Here is a 13,980-nt window from a genome sequence, read left to right on the forward strand (position 1 = left end):
AGGGATGGGCTGCCGGTCGGGCTGGACCTCATCCATCAGCCCGCTCCTTCAGCCTGGGCCGTCAGTGAGTCCAGGGGTCGTTTCGGGGTCTCGGGGCGACTCTGCCTGCCCTGCAGATCCGCAGTAATGAGCCACGCCATGTGAGCCTGGCCGTGGCAGGATGCCCACTCAGCCGGAGCATGCAGTGGCCGCTTCGGAAAAGCAATGCATTTTCTGCGCGCGATGCTTGTCCCAGCATCACCGTACCTGGCAGAGAGCGAGGGCCTCAGAGTGGCGGGCACACAAGACATGCAGGACCAAGCAGGGCTTTCACTGGGCTGGGGCAGGACCCAGGCAGTCACTGGCTGTTTCCAAAGTGCCCGCCCCTTCCGGTGCCAGAGCCAGACTTCCGTTCCTGCGGCAACAAGATCCTGTGGCTGACCCTGCTTCCTTCTCAGTCCGCTGCTCTGGGCTGCCCACCTGTGCCTGTCTGGAGAGTCCTGGATCCGCGTGTGGTTGGGATGAACCCCAGCTTCTCCAGGTGGAAGCAGGGGTCACTCACCTGCTTTGAGGATAAATGACAAAACCCCTTCTACTTTGGCCAAACTACAAGGCAGACACTGATATGATTTTTAAAAAACACTAGAAGTTATGTTTTGCTGTCTAAAAAAAAAAAAGGACAGCCCAGGTAGCACCTTGGTAAGCCCAGGGGCAGGGCTGTGTGTGGCTAACACGCGTGTCTTCTCTCCCAGGCCAGTGAAAAGCGCGTCCACCTCGTGGTGTCCCGCCACGTGCGACAGCAGAGCCCCGATGTCTGTCAGGAGGCCGGCTGGAATGGCGGCGACGGGAGCCACGCTCACCAGGTAAGGCCGGCCGCGGCGCGTCTGCTGCACCCGTACAGGACGATTTTCTGGGAAGGCTGCGTAGCTCAACGCTTCAGAGTTGTCGCTGGGCTTTGTCACACATGGAAACACCATGCAGTCATAAAACATGAAGTCCAGGGTCCGTCTTTGAGCCCTGGTGAGATGACAGGTGTCTCCCGTGTGCGCAGGGGAGGGGAAGGTGTGTTGGCCGGGGGAGGGCTTGGGAAAGCTGACCCGACAGCGTCCAGTGCCAGCCACATGGGTGTCATGTGTTTACCAAGAGTCAATCTGTTTTCCATTCGCTTGGAAGGGAAGCGAGAGGGTTGCTTGGTCTCAGAATGTCCCCGATGTCCTCTTGCTGTTTTCAGTGTGTGTGTGCTTGTGCAAGGGTCTAGGAGGATCACTGAAACACTGCAGGCTCCTGGGGCGTTAGGGAGCGGTGGGGACTGGGGCCAACTGGAGCGCACAAGTCCACGCCTTCAAATGCAGTGCACCAAGCAGACGCGTCCGTGGCTGGGCGCCATCCTTGCGGCCATCAGCGCACAGCCGCCCTTTAGATAAAGTGACTCGGGCCAGCCTGCGCTCCACCCGGGTTCTGACCTCTCTGTCTGGAGGCTGTCTGAGCAGCACAAGCCCTCGGTCCGGAGCAAGAGTCTGGAGCCGGCACCTCTCCGGGAAGCTGCTCCGTAGCACATCGCTGGTGATTTCGGGAATGGTCTCCCAGGGAGCCCCTTGTTCCCAGATCAGCCGCGGGGAGCAGGAGGTGCCCTTTCCTCCCACGTGGTGGGGAGCGACTTCTCCACTGAGTTTCTGAGCCACAGATGTAGGAAAAAATGACCTGACATTTTGGGGTTGGAGCCTCTGTGCTCTGTTCTGTTCACTGCAGTCGCGCGGTGAGACCCCCACGCTCCAGCCAGCCACGCCCCAGTCCAGAGATTCCAGGCCCGCTTGCAGGAGACACCCTAGACAGAGCCAGCACGTCGGGCTAAAGTGTTGCACAGATGTGGACTCCCCACGGCCCCGCCCTAGCGAACACCATTAGCAGTTTCACATTACCCTGACGGTATTTGCCGGTAGAAAACTAGTTATTGGCTTAGTTAACGAATTAAAAGTTTGCATCTAATTAACTAATTGGAGTTGGGTGAACTAGAATGGATTACATCCTAATCCAGTAAACCGGGGCGGGCACCTGCAGCAGCAGTCACTGGGGACGGCCACGCCCACGGCGGCACCAAGTCCCCGCTCCTTGCCTGTGCACCAGTTTCCTGTCAGTGCGCACCCCAGCAGGCAGCAGGTGATGGTGCCAGGACCTAGGTTCACAGTAGGGACCTGGACTGAGCTCCCAGCACCTGGCTTTGGCTTTGTCCCTGCCCTGCATTTAGGGAGTGACAGCAGATGGAAGACCTCTCTCTCGGCCATCGAAATACAACGCCAAAAAAGCTGAGGTCCATTGAACTACTAAGAAGGAGCCCCCCGCAGAGCGCTTTTACCATTCCTTCCACTTTCCCATCACGCAGCACTGGAAGTGCGGGAACCTCTGACTCCGTGTTTCCCGCTGCCTCGTCCTGAGTTGAATTCCTGGAAGCGCACGGGCCAGCTGGCCGCGTGGGAAACCATGATCCTCACGGTTCTGTGCAGCTCAGTCTGCCGACATGCTGCTCCCGGCCCAAAAGAGGGGGCAGATAACAGAAAGCAGTCACGAGCAGCTGTTTGGGGTTTCGTTCTTTTTATGATCCGAGTATGTCTGCTTTAGGAATTGACTCTTTCTGGCTTTTTGCAAGTAGGCTTCTGAATGACTCCAAAAATACCAAAGAAGGGAAGCCCAGCTCGATGGGACAGAACCTTAGCCAGCGGAGAGTGGAGGGGTGAGAGGCAGCCCTCGCAGGAGCGTGGCCACTGTGCGGGCGAGGAGAGGCACCGTGACCGGAGGGAGCACCAGGGGCTGTCACGGGACGGGGCAGCGATTCCTGACGCTGGCGTGCAAGGGCCACGGGTAGGCTGTCACGGTATTGTTTGTAATTTAAGACGAGAGAGATCTTCCCTCTGCTGCTTCACTCCCCAGATGGCTACGAAGGCTGAGTCGGGCCAGGCTGAAGCCAGGATCCTGGAACCCCATCCTGGTCTCTCACATGGGTTCAGGGGTCCAGACACTTGGGCCATCTTCCGTGGCCTTCCCAGGTGCATTAGCAGGGAGCTGGATCAGAAGCAGAGCAGCTGGGCCTGGAGCCGGCACTGCCACATAGACGCCAGCATCGCAAGCAGCGACTTCGCCCGCAGCGCTACCATGCCGGCCCCCTTTCTATTTGTTTACATGTCTGCAATGTTTTTATTCAAAATATCCAAGATAGGTATTCTAAAATCTAAGTAGTTTGCGTAGATTGAGTGATAAAGCCTCGTGGGAGCCCATGATGGTTTTTAGCTGAAAAAAGTAGGGAGTGGAAGTAGGGAGGAAATGTCTGCAGAGAGTTCACGCAACACACATATTTGGAAACCCTTGTTATGCTTTCCAACTTTCAATTCTATTTTTCCATGAACTTTCTGAAGTCCTCTGTACTCCCCTCCCCCGCCCTCACCAGAGATCAGCGGCCCTGGGTTGACGTCATGTGATGGGTGTGACGTCATGTGATGGGTGTGACGGCTCCACGGAGCCTCGGGCTGCCCCGTGCAGGCCAGCTGTCTCTCCAGCGGGGAAGCAGAGGGCCCTGTTGGAGGGACGCCGGTCATTGCTTTGAGCCCCTCGGCGCCTGGCTGCACGTCTCCACGCGTGGCACAGGCAAGGCCGCTTGTGAGCACCGAGGAAGAGTGAGCCGACCACGAAATGTTCCTCTTTCTTAATAACTTGGACAAAATGCCCAGTGTTCACGAGTGACACGAGTGATTTGAGGGCTGACTCCACTGCCCTCGGGAACAGGTGACGCCCGTGAGAAATTTGCGGTGAAGTTTACTTTGTATGTTCAAGGCCTGTTCCTTCCTTCACTGTGCTCTTTGTTTGGAGATGAGAACTTTCTCTGCATTTGCCTGCAGAAATCAGGAAGATGTGGCTGACGGGGCCAGAGGGAGGGTCTCATCCTGTATCCTGTATCAAAGACCAACACCATGCTCCTTGACTTGCCCCGTTTATGCAACTTTGGTGACCTGCACGTCCACATGCGAGCCCCCTGACACATACGTGTGCCGTGTTTCTCTGTGCCTTTCTCAGCCCCTCCATCCCGCAGCCACCTGTCATGAGAAGGTGGTAAGTGTCCAGAAAGACCCCAGTGAGTCCCTCGGCATGACGGTTGCAGGTGGCGCGTCACACGGCGAGTGGGACTTGCCCATCTACATCATCAGCGTTGAGCCTGGAGGAGTCATAAGCCGAGACGGAAGAATAAAAACAGGTAATGAGCGAGGAGATTAAGGCCTGGGGGCGGCAGAGTATTAAGAGGAACGAGCAGGTGCCTGGGTTAGGAAAGCAGTTCTGGGATGAATGAGAGCATGCGAGAGTGGTCTGGCCAGAACAGCTATTGCCGTTGACCATGACTGGTTAGAGCACAGTTGCTAGGCTGTGTTTCACCCCTATCGGTTCATGTAGGTCCACATGGGCCAATGGCTAGTGCTGCCAGAACCTCCAAACGACCCCAGGAATCAACAGGGACTGCAATGGCTAGGGTCAGGTTGCCACTGTTGAATGGCATAGGGTGGCTCCACTCCTCCTAAGTAGTTCTTTGCTGGATTGAGCCTGTGATGAAACTAATTCAAAGATTATTCCATTTTAGGGGATGGAGAGGAGAGACTATGTGAGTGATCTGTACTCAGTGAATATTAGGGGAATGCTAGATACTTTGCCATTGGTGAAAAGTATGTGGCTATGGTAATCTTCCATGTTCTGGGTGGCTTTGGGTAAAGGAAGATAATACCCCCAACTTTCCTCTACAAATATATATTCTTTTTTTAAAGATTTTATTTTCAAATGAAAGCAGAGTTAGAGAGAGAGACAGACAGACAGTGCTTCCATCTGCCGGCTCACTTCCCAAGTGACCACAATGGCCAGGGCTGGGCCAGGCCAAAGCCAGGAGCCTGGAACTCCATCTGGGTCTCCCACACCCATGGCAGGGGCCCATGCACTTGGACCAGCCTCCGCCACTTTCCCAGGCGCCTTAGCAGGGAGCTGGATCAGAAGTGGAGCAGCCGGGACTGGAACCGTATGGGACACAGCTTAACCTGTTGTGACACAGTGCTGTCCCTGCAAATGTGCATTCTGAACTTACTGTCAGCTCAGGTGGCTGAGCACCTGTGCCGTCTAAGGGTTCAGATTCACGAGCTACAGCGTGAAGTTCCTGAAGTACAATCGCACAGGCTGAGCAGCCGCGGGGGAGAACGTGCTACGAGGTTGAGTCCGGAACCCAGAGGGTGCTCGTTTGGGGGTCAGAAAGGACCCAAGGCCTTTCCCGTTTTCTCCTCTTGTCCGTTTACTCCTGCAAGGTTATTCTGTATTTTCCAAAAATGACCTGCGGGGGAGGTAGAAAGACAGAGGGAGATGAAACAACAGAACAGTGAGGATGGGGAAGGTGTCGGTTTTCATTTCTCTTGCTTTCCTGCAAGCTCCTGGGTGGCGAATACGAGGACACACAAGAAATGATTTGCTAGGGACAGACCGTGAGCTAGAGGCTCCCAGATGGGATGTGTGGGGACTGTGCTGCTCCGAGCAGGTGCGTCGCGAGCGGGGGCTGTGCACAGTGAGAAGGGACGTGGCGCTAGCTCACCTCCACCTCGTGAGAGCTCGGCTCCAGGCCCCTTTGCATCTCTGCTCTGGGCCCCTTTGCCGCTCTCGGGGTGGTGTCGCACTCGCTCGTCCCGTCTCTGTTTATTGCCGGGGTCTGCACAGACGAGCGCGCCCCCTCTGGTGCTAGAAACAGGAAACAGAATGCAGGTAGAAGGTGGAAAGTCTGGCTGTGAAGCGGGCCCCTCTTCCTCTGCCTTTACGCGGCTTAGTGTGCTTTAGCAGCGCCCACCCCCGCCTGCACGCCTAGGACCATGCACGCCACGTGACCCAACCTCACACCGCCACGCGTGCCGGTGACACCGCCTCCCTCTGCTTCTGGCCCTCAGGTGACATTCTGCTGAACGTGAATGGCACAGACCTCACCGAGGTGAGCCGCAGCGAGGCCGTGGCCCTGCTGAAAAGCACGTCGTCCTCGGTGGTGCTGAGGGTCTTGGAAGTCAGGGAGCCCGAGCCCCAGGAAGAGGACAGCAGCCCCGGGGCCCTGGACGCCAGCCACGACGCGACCCCCTCTGGTGACTGGGCCCCGTCCTGGGTCATGTGGCTGGGGCTGCCACGGTGAGTCCGCGAGGGACGTCCTGGGTGGGGTGGGGTGGGGTGGAAGGAAGCTCGTCTCCGAAGGTGCTCTTCCACTTCCCGGGGCTGAGTCAGGCGCCGGCATCTTAATGAGATCCAGTCTCGGTTCTGGCACGGTTTGAAATAATCGTCTTCCTGTTTGTAACGGGAAATGCATGCAGACGTCCCTGGGCGAGAACAAAAGCCTGGAGAGAACACCCTGGGGAGCTTCACACCAAGGAGTTCTCAGGGCTGCCAGGTACAGATGGGCAGGTTGTTCACGCAGCTAGGAAATGGGGCCGGAAATTCACACACCCAAGGGCTGAGCTGCACCTGCCCAGTGGAAGGCTCAGCTGGGTCTGACGCCGGTGGCAGAGCTGGGACCTTGTCCAGAGCAGGACACCCCTGTAGCTTTCCCTCTGCTGCCCTGAGTGGCCCTGGTTGCACACGGAGCAATGCAGCCGGCCGTGCGGTCGTGCAGGTGGGGACACTGCTCGGACCCTCTGTCCTCGGTGCCTGCTGCTAGGGAGTTCCCATCAATCAGGGAGACATAACTGGAGCCTTGCCATGAAGCATGTTTTCCATGGGTTTGCGGAACACACTTCCATCTCTGAATGTACTGCACAGGACTCCGGGAAGGGAAGCGAGACATGTAGTCCCCTTTCTGAGGGTGGGAACAACTCTTCCTCCACCCCCTCCTCTCTTTCTCCCGCCCTCTCCATCACCCTCCGCCTCTCCCTCACCCTTGAACTCAGAGTCCCTGATTCCAGTACAGACTCACCCAGATTCCTTTTGGAGCCTTCCAAAATCTGTGTGTCTTAAAAAAATACTCCTTGGGGCCGGCGTTGTGGCTCGATTGGTTAATCCTCCGCCTGCGGCGCCGGCACTCCAGGTTCTAGTCCCGGCTGCTCCTCTTCCAGTCCAGCTGTCTGCTGTGGCCCAGGAGTGCAGTGGAGGATGGCCCAGGTGCTTGGGCCCTGCACCCACATGGGAGACCAGGAGGAAGCACCTGGCTCCTGGCTTCGGATTGGTGCAGCGCCGGCTGTAGCGGCCATTTGGAGAGTGAACCAACAGTAGGAAGACCTTTCTCTCTGTCTCCCTCTCTCACTGTCTATAACTCTAGCTGTCAAATAAATTAAAAAAAAAAAAAGCAAAAAAAAAAATCTTTAAAGAGCTGAAAACTTAAATGTTGAGGCAATTTAAAAATCGTTACACATGTTAGACCTGAGCCTGAAAATTGGGGACTCCCGTATGGGTAGCAGGAACCTGACCCCAGGAGCCACAGCTGCTCTTCCCCACAGCTGGGTTAGTAGGAATCCGGAGCCAGGAACCAGAGCCAGGCATCAAACCAAGCACTCCAATACAGGACGCGTGTAACCGAACCAGGACTTAGCCATCGGGCCAGAGACCACAAACACCACCCCCCAAAACCAGAGTCTGTTCAAACAAGCCTGTGCTGGCTCTGTGTCTGGAAGCGGCTCATCACCCACTCGCGTGGGCGCGCACAGGGGAGGCTCCTTCCTCACGGCCACGAGGGTGCTCCTGTCCCCCTGCACCTGCGGCCGCCCTGCTGTCACTCAAGTGTCCTCTGCACAGGAGCTCTTGCAGGGGCAACTCTGGTTGTCAGGCCCCGGAAGTTCTTAGCTTCCTTCCTCTCCCTGCGGCCACACGAGGCCTCTTCCCAAAGTTCACAGGAGATGGGTGTTGAGAAAAAACCGTGCATGGATCTCAAACTTTCCTGTGACGACATGAATCGATCGTTCCGTGCCCTTTTCCGGGAGCGTCCTAGAAGAAACAGCCCAAAACTCAGAGGCTACGGAAGAGCACGCAGCGGCTGGCAAGTTGTACCCGACCCGGCGACCGCTCTCTGCCGTGTTTCTCCAGGCTCAGAGAGAGGCTGGCCCACATCCTCTGCAGAGGGTCCGCTGTTGCATCCCGGGGTCCTGCTGTGGGGCGTCGGAGCGGCTGTGGAGTGGGCGGTAGGGGCTGCGTTACTGAGCCCACGCACTCCCTCGCTCCCAGGCTGTAAACTTGCGCGTGTCTGTCTGCAGCGTGGCTGCCACGGGTGGGTCTGCCCAGCCGGGTGACCGCTGCCCAGCCGGGTGACCGCTGCCCAGCCGCCACCTCGCCTTCCGCTCTGCTGACGGCGCCCAGGGTGTGGGGAAGCCAGGCCCCCTCCTCTCCTCCCCCCGCGTGGGGCGGGTCTTCAACAGCTCCGCTCCCCCGGGTCGTCTTCCTCTGCTGGCTCCCTTGCTTCTCTCCCGGATCCTTGTCGTGCCCTGCTGCCCAGGGTTTCCTGCCTGTTCCCACCGTCCCGCACCGTGTTTGCCGGGTCCACCTTCCTGGCGGCCACTGCGTCTCTACGGTGTTTTTACTTTTCCCTCCTGCTCCTTTCCCTGGTTTCTCCTCTCACCACGTGTTCCTCGACATTCTGTCTCTGCACTGAGCTTCTCTCTCTCTCTCTCTCTCTCTCTCTCTCTCTCTCTCTCTCTCTCAGATTTATTTATTTACTTGAAAGGCAGAGCTACAGAGAGAGGTCTTCCATCTGCTGGTTCACTCCCCAGATGGCTGCGATGGCCAGAGTTGGACCAATAGAAGCCCAATAGCCAGGAGCTTCTTCCAGATCTCCCAGGCAGGTGCAGGGGCCCAAGCACTTGGGCCATCTTCTGCTGCTTTCCCAGGCCACAGCAGGGAGCTGGATTGAAGTGGGGCAGCCAGGATGGGAACTGGCAGCCATATGAGATGCTGGCCCTGCAGGCGGAGATTTAGCCCACTATGCCACAGCACCAGTTCCAGCTCCTGTACTCAGGAGTATCTGAGACTCCCAGGCCACGGCTGTTTGCAAACTTCGCTGCCTCCAGCCCTCTTGTCTGTGGCTGGGTTTTCCTGGGGGTGCTTCTCCTTGGTGTTTCCTGTGCCTCCCGCCCCTCCTCCTCTGCTCGCCCCTCTCTGCTGCTGGAATCCGCGAGGCCGACTCTTGACAGCAGAACCAGCTCTTGGTGGCACAGGCTTTCTTGTGTGTTTCCTCTCCCAGGCCGACTGGGGGCAGCCTCACGGGCTGTACACAGCACCTAGCCCCTGCCGACCGCCTCAGCGCCCACCCGCCTGGCGTAGCTGACGGGCCCCCATCGCCTCTCACACACCTTGCTTCTTGGCCAGCAGCAGCCGGCTGTCCTCTCACCTCCTCACCTCCCTGCCTGTGACTGCACTGGGCAGCTCTGAGACGAGGACCGTGCTCTGCTCGCGATGGGGTTGGCGTTTCTGTATCCAAGTCTCCCCGTGGCTCTCATGGGCATTTGCGATAGCAGAGAGGCAAGCGTGGTCTTTACTGTGCCGTTTTGGAACTGGAGGTTTGTGCACACCGCCCAGCGGTCCATCTACCCAGCCACGCTCCTGCGTGTGGCCTCCCGTAGGCTCTGGATGGGTGGGGTCTGCTCCAGTCTCCAGTCTGCACTTTCTCTGTGATTGCTCGTGGCAACGTCGTCGACTTCAAGTGTCCCAGCACGAACGTCAGGCCGCCTGTCACATCAGCAAAAGTCAATTCACTTGAGCTTCTGGAGATGGAGGCCACACGTGTCTCCAGGTCCTGGGTATTCCCCTCCAAGCAGCCAGTCTACCTGGTCACACATGTCCCCCTTGTGCTGGCCTGATTTTCAGGACGTGTGCTTGCCCTAATGGAATCTAGCCAGGTGCCCAGCCACTCTGCCAGGGAAGAAAGGTGCTGGAACGTGTTTGCAGGCGTAGAACCTGGACGGCAGCCGCGGTCGGGGCCGCAGGTGTGGAGGACACTCTGGGAAGAGGCCCCCAGTGAGCGGGGGGGCTGTGTGCTGGGGCAGCCAGAACAGGCAGTGGTTGCGAAGGAAGACGTAGCTGTGCAGGCTCAGTGCACCGACAGCCAGGCGCTGCCTGAGCTGTCCGAGGTCTCGGACGCCAGCCACTGGAAGGTGGCTCAGGCGGCACTGAGCACTTTTCTGTGGCCTCTGTGGGTTCTCAGTGCCCACGTTCCACATCTGGAGGCTGTTCAAACCATGCCCTCGCCTGGACTCGAAGGCTAGAAGCACACATGCAGCTCAGACCTCCTCTCAAGAATTTAACCCTTCCCTCCCCTGAAACTCTTAAAGCATTCTTTGTTGTTGATGATGATGGTTATTTTTGACTTTTAAATTTTTTTTAAATGTAAGGTAAATTTCTTGTGTATCACATATACAGGTAGAGGGGCACAGTGATACTTTCCACTCTCCCCTCCTGCCTGCCCACACTCCCACCCTTCCTCCACCGTCCTGTCCTATTCTTGCTCTTATTTTCTACAATGATCCGCTTTCAGTTAATCAGTTAATTCATAATATTAACCCTATACTAAGAAAAGAGTTCAACAAATAGTAAGTGTGGGGAGCAAACCGGACTGGACTGAGTTACTGGAATTAAGACTTATTCTATGCATCTGCTCTCCCACAATATGGCGCTAGGAGAGAAGTAAACAGCTTCCGCACAGCTGCCTCCAGTTCAACCAATAAACTGTAGGACTTGCTCCTGATTGGAGAGCAGCGTACTCGGCATGTGGGCAGCCGAGTTAGGATTGGCGGAGGAGGACTATAAAGGAGGAGAGAGACGGCATGCACCAGGAACATCTAAGGGGAACATCTAGCTGAAGGAACACCTGTGCAGCCCCCCGAGAAAGCCGGCCGGCGGTGTGCTGCTCCCCTGCGGAAGTGGGGAATGTGGCCAGGGGGAACTGCCCTTCCACGGAGGTGGAAGGGATAGTAGCCAACCCGGGAAGAACCAGCAGCAAACCCGGGGAGGGCCGAGCAGACGAAAAGAACAGCGCAGGGTCCTGTGTCGTTCCTCCACGAAGAGGGGGAGTGACAGTAAGAAAAAAAAACACTGGTCTTCAACAGTAGAGGCGAGCGCTGTAAACAATCATAGAATCTCAAAATGTGAATTTCACCCCTAAACATATTTTAGACACTCTATTAGTTACCACAGATCAGGAAAAACATGGGATTCGTCTTTTTAGGACTAGTTTATTTCATTATAATGGTTTCCAGTTGCATCCATTTTGTTGCAAAAGACAGGATTTCATTTTTTATGGCTGAGTAGTACTCCGTAGTGTATATATACAATTTCTTCCTCCAGTCATCAGTTGATGGACATCTGAGTTGATTTGATATCTTAGCTATTGTGAATTGAGCTGCAATAAATATGGGGGTACAGTTAACTCATTCATATGCTGATTGCCTTTGGATAAATTCTCAGGGGTGGGGTGGCTGGGTCATATGGTATATCAATTTTCAGATTTCTGAGGTATCTCCACACTGTTTTACACAATGACTATCCTGGCTTACATTTTCAACAACAGTGGGTTAGGGTACCTTTTCCCTGACACCCTCGCCTGCACTTGTTGTTTGTGGATTTCTGTATGACAGCCATCCTAATTGGGGTGAGGTAAAACCTCCTGGTGGTTTTTATGTGCATTTCCCCGCTTGTCAGTGATCCTGAGCATTTTTTCATGTGTCTGTTGGTCATTTGAATTTCATCTTTTGAAAAATGCCTATGTCTTAACTGGATTATTTTGTTGAGTTTCTTGATCTCTTTATAAACCCTTGATATCAATCCTTTACCAGTTGTAGTTTGCAAATATTCTCTCCCATTCTGTTGGCTGTCTCTTCACTTTGCTGTTTCTTTTGCAGTGCAGAAGCTTCGTAGCCTGACATAATCTCTTGTCTATTAAGGCTTTGATTGCCTGTGCTTCCAGGGTCTTTTCCAAGAAGTCTTTGCCAAGAACAATGTCTTGCAGTTTCCCCAATGTTCTCCAGTAATTTGATGGTATTCGGTCATATATTTAGATTCTTGATCCATTTGAGCTGATTTTTGTATAAGGTATAAGGAAATGGTCTTGTTTCATACTTCTGCGTGTGCAGATCCAGTTTTCCCAGCACCGTTTGTCGAAGGGACTGCCTTAGCCGGCGCTGCTGTAACTCCCTAGGCTAATCCTCTGCCTGCGGCGCCAGCACACTGGGTTCTAGTCCCGGTCAGGGCGCTGGATTCTGTCCCGGTTGCCCCTCTTCCAGGCCAGCTCTCTGCTATGGCCCGGGAGTGCAGTGGAGGATGGCCCAAGTGCTTGGGCCCTGCACCCCATGGGAGACCAGGAGAAGCACCTGGCTCCTGCCTTCAGATCAGCGTGGTGCGCCAGCCGTAGCGGCCATTGGAGAGTGAACCAACGGCAAAGGAAGACCTTTCTCTCTGTCTCTCTCTCTCACTGTCCACTCTGCCTGTCAAAATTTTTTAAAAAATAAAATTAAAAAAAATTGAAGGGACTGTCCTTGCTGCAGGGACTGATTTTAGCCCCTTTGTCAAGTAGATGTGTAGGTTGGTTTCTGGAGCTTCTATTCTGTTCCATTAGTCTACCTGTCTATTTTGTGCCAGTACCAGGCTCTTTTCCTTATAACTGCCCTGTAGTATATCTTGAAATATGGTATTGTGTTGGCTCTAGCTTTGTTTTTATTGTTTAATATTACTTTAGCTATTCAGGGTCTCTTGTGTTTCCACATGAGTTTTAGCATAATTTTTTCTAGATCTGAGAAGCACATTGGTGATATTTGATTGGGATTGTATTGAATCTATAAGTTGCTTTTGGTGATATTCTTCTACTTCATGAACATGGAAGATTTTTCCATTTTTGTGTCTTTTATTTCTTTCTTTAATATTTGGTGATTCTCAGCATAGAGAACTTTCACCTCCTTGGTTAAATTTATTCTAAAATATTTAAATTCTTTGTAGCTATTTTGAATGGGATTGATCTTAGAAGTTCTTTCTCAGCCATGGCATTGTCTGTATATACAAAGGCTACTGATTTGTGTGTGTGAATCTTATATTCTGCAACTTTGTCAAACTCTTTTATAAGAGTTCTAACATTCTCTTCGTGGGGTCTGTAGTTCCCCTATATAGACATGTCATCTGCAGACAATGAAAATTTTACTTCCTCCTTTCCCATTTGTATCCCTTTGATTCATTTTTCTTGCCTAATCGCTCTGGCTAAAACTTCCAGGACCGTATCGAATAGCAGTGGTGAAAGTGAGCATCCTTGTCTGGTTCTGGATCTTAGCGGAAAGGCTTCCGAACTTCCCCCATTCAATATGATGTTGTCTTTGGGTTAGTCATAAATTGCCCTGATCATGTTGAGCAATGTTCCCTCTATACCCAATTTGCTTAAGGTTTTTATCACAAAAGATGCTATATTTTATCAAATGATTTTTCTGCATTAAGATAATCATATAGTTTTTATTCTTTGTTAATGTGATGTATCACATTGATTGATTTGCAAATGTTGAACCATCCTTGCTTACCAGGGTTAAATCCCACTTGGTCTGGGTGAATATTTTTGGTGTGTTGTTGGGTTTAATTAGCTAGTATTTTGAGGGGGATATTTGCATCTGTGTTCATCAGTGATATTGGTCTATAGTTCTCTTTCTTTCTTGTATCTTTTTCTGCTTTTGGAATTAGGGTGGTGCTAGCCTCATACAAGTTTGGGAGGATTCCCTCCCTGTCAATTGTTCTGGATAGCTTAAGAATTACATTAGTTCTTCTTTAAAATCTGGTAGAATTCATCAGTAAAGCCATCTGGTCCTGGGCTTTTCTTTGTTGGGAGGGTCTCTATCACTGATTCAATCTCTTAGTTGATGATCTGTTTAGGTTTTCTATGTCTTCATGATTCAGTTTTGGTAGATTGTATACATCCAGGAATCTATCCATTTCTTCTAGGTTTTCCAATTTGTTGGTATATAGCCATTTATAATAATTCCTGAGCATTCTTTTCATTTCTGTGGT

General features: G+C 53.4%; 1 protein-coding gene across 2 annotated transcripts in view; it reads left to right on the top strand.

The window, feature by feature from the left end:
• LNX1 (ligand of numb-protein X 1) overlaps positions 1-13,980 on the top strand; it is a 102,443-nt gene that overhangs the window by 82,394 nt on the left and 6,069 nt on the right. For both annotated transcript variants that reach the window (XM_070048114.2, XM_070048115.2), the window contains 3 exons: positions 732-842; positions 4,042-4,219; positions 5,931-6,159. In XM_070048114.2, coding sequence (XP_069904215.2) covers positions 732-842; positions 4,042-4,219; positions 5,931-6,159 — 518 coding nt within the window. The remainder of the gene's footprint in view (positions 1-731; positions 843-4,041; positions 4,220-5,930; positions 6,160-13,980) is intronic.

Source organism: Oryctolagus cuniculus, chromosome 8, assembly GCF_051225735.1.
Source record: "Oryctolagus cuniculus isolate XC-2025 breed Fujian yellow rabbit chromosome 8, ASM5122573v1, whole genome shotgun sequence".
Taxonomy (NCBI): domain Eukaryota; kingdom Metazoa; phylum Chordata; class Mammalia; order Lagomorpha; family Leporidae; genus Oryctolagus; species Oryctolagus cuniculus.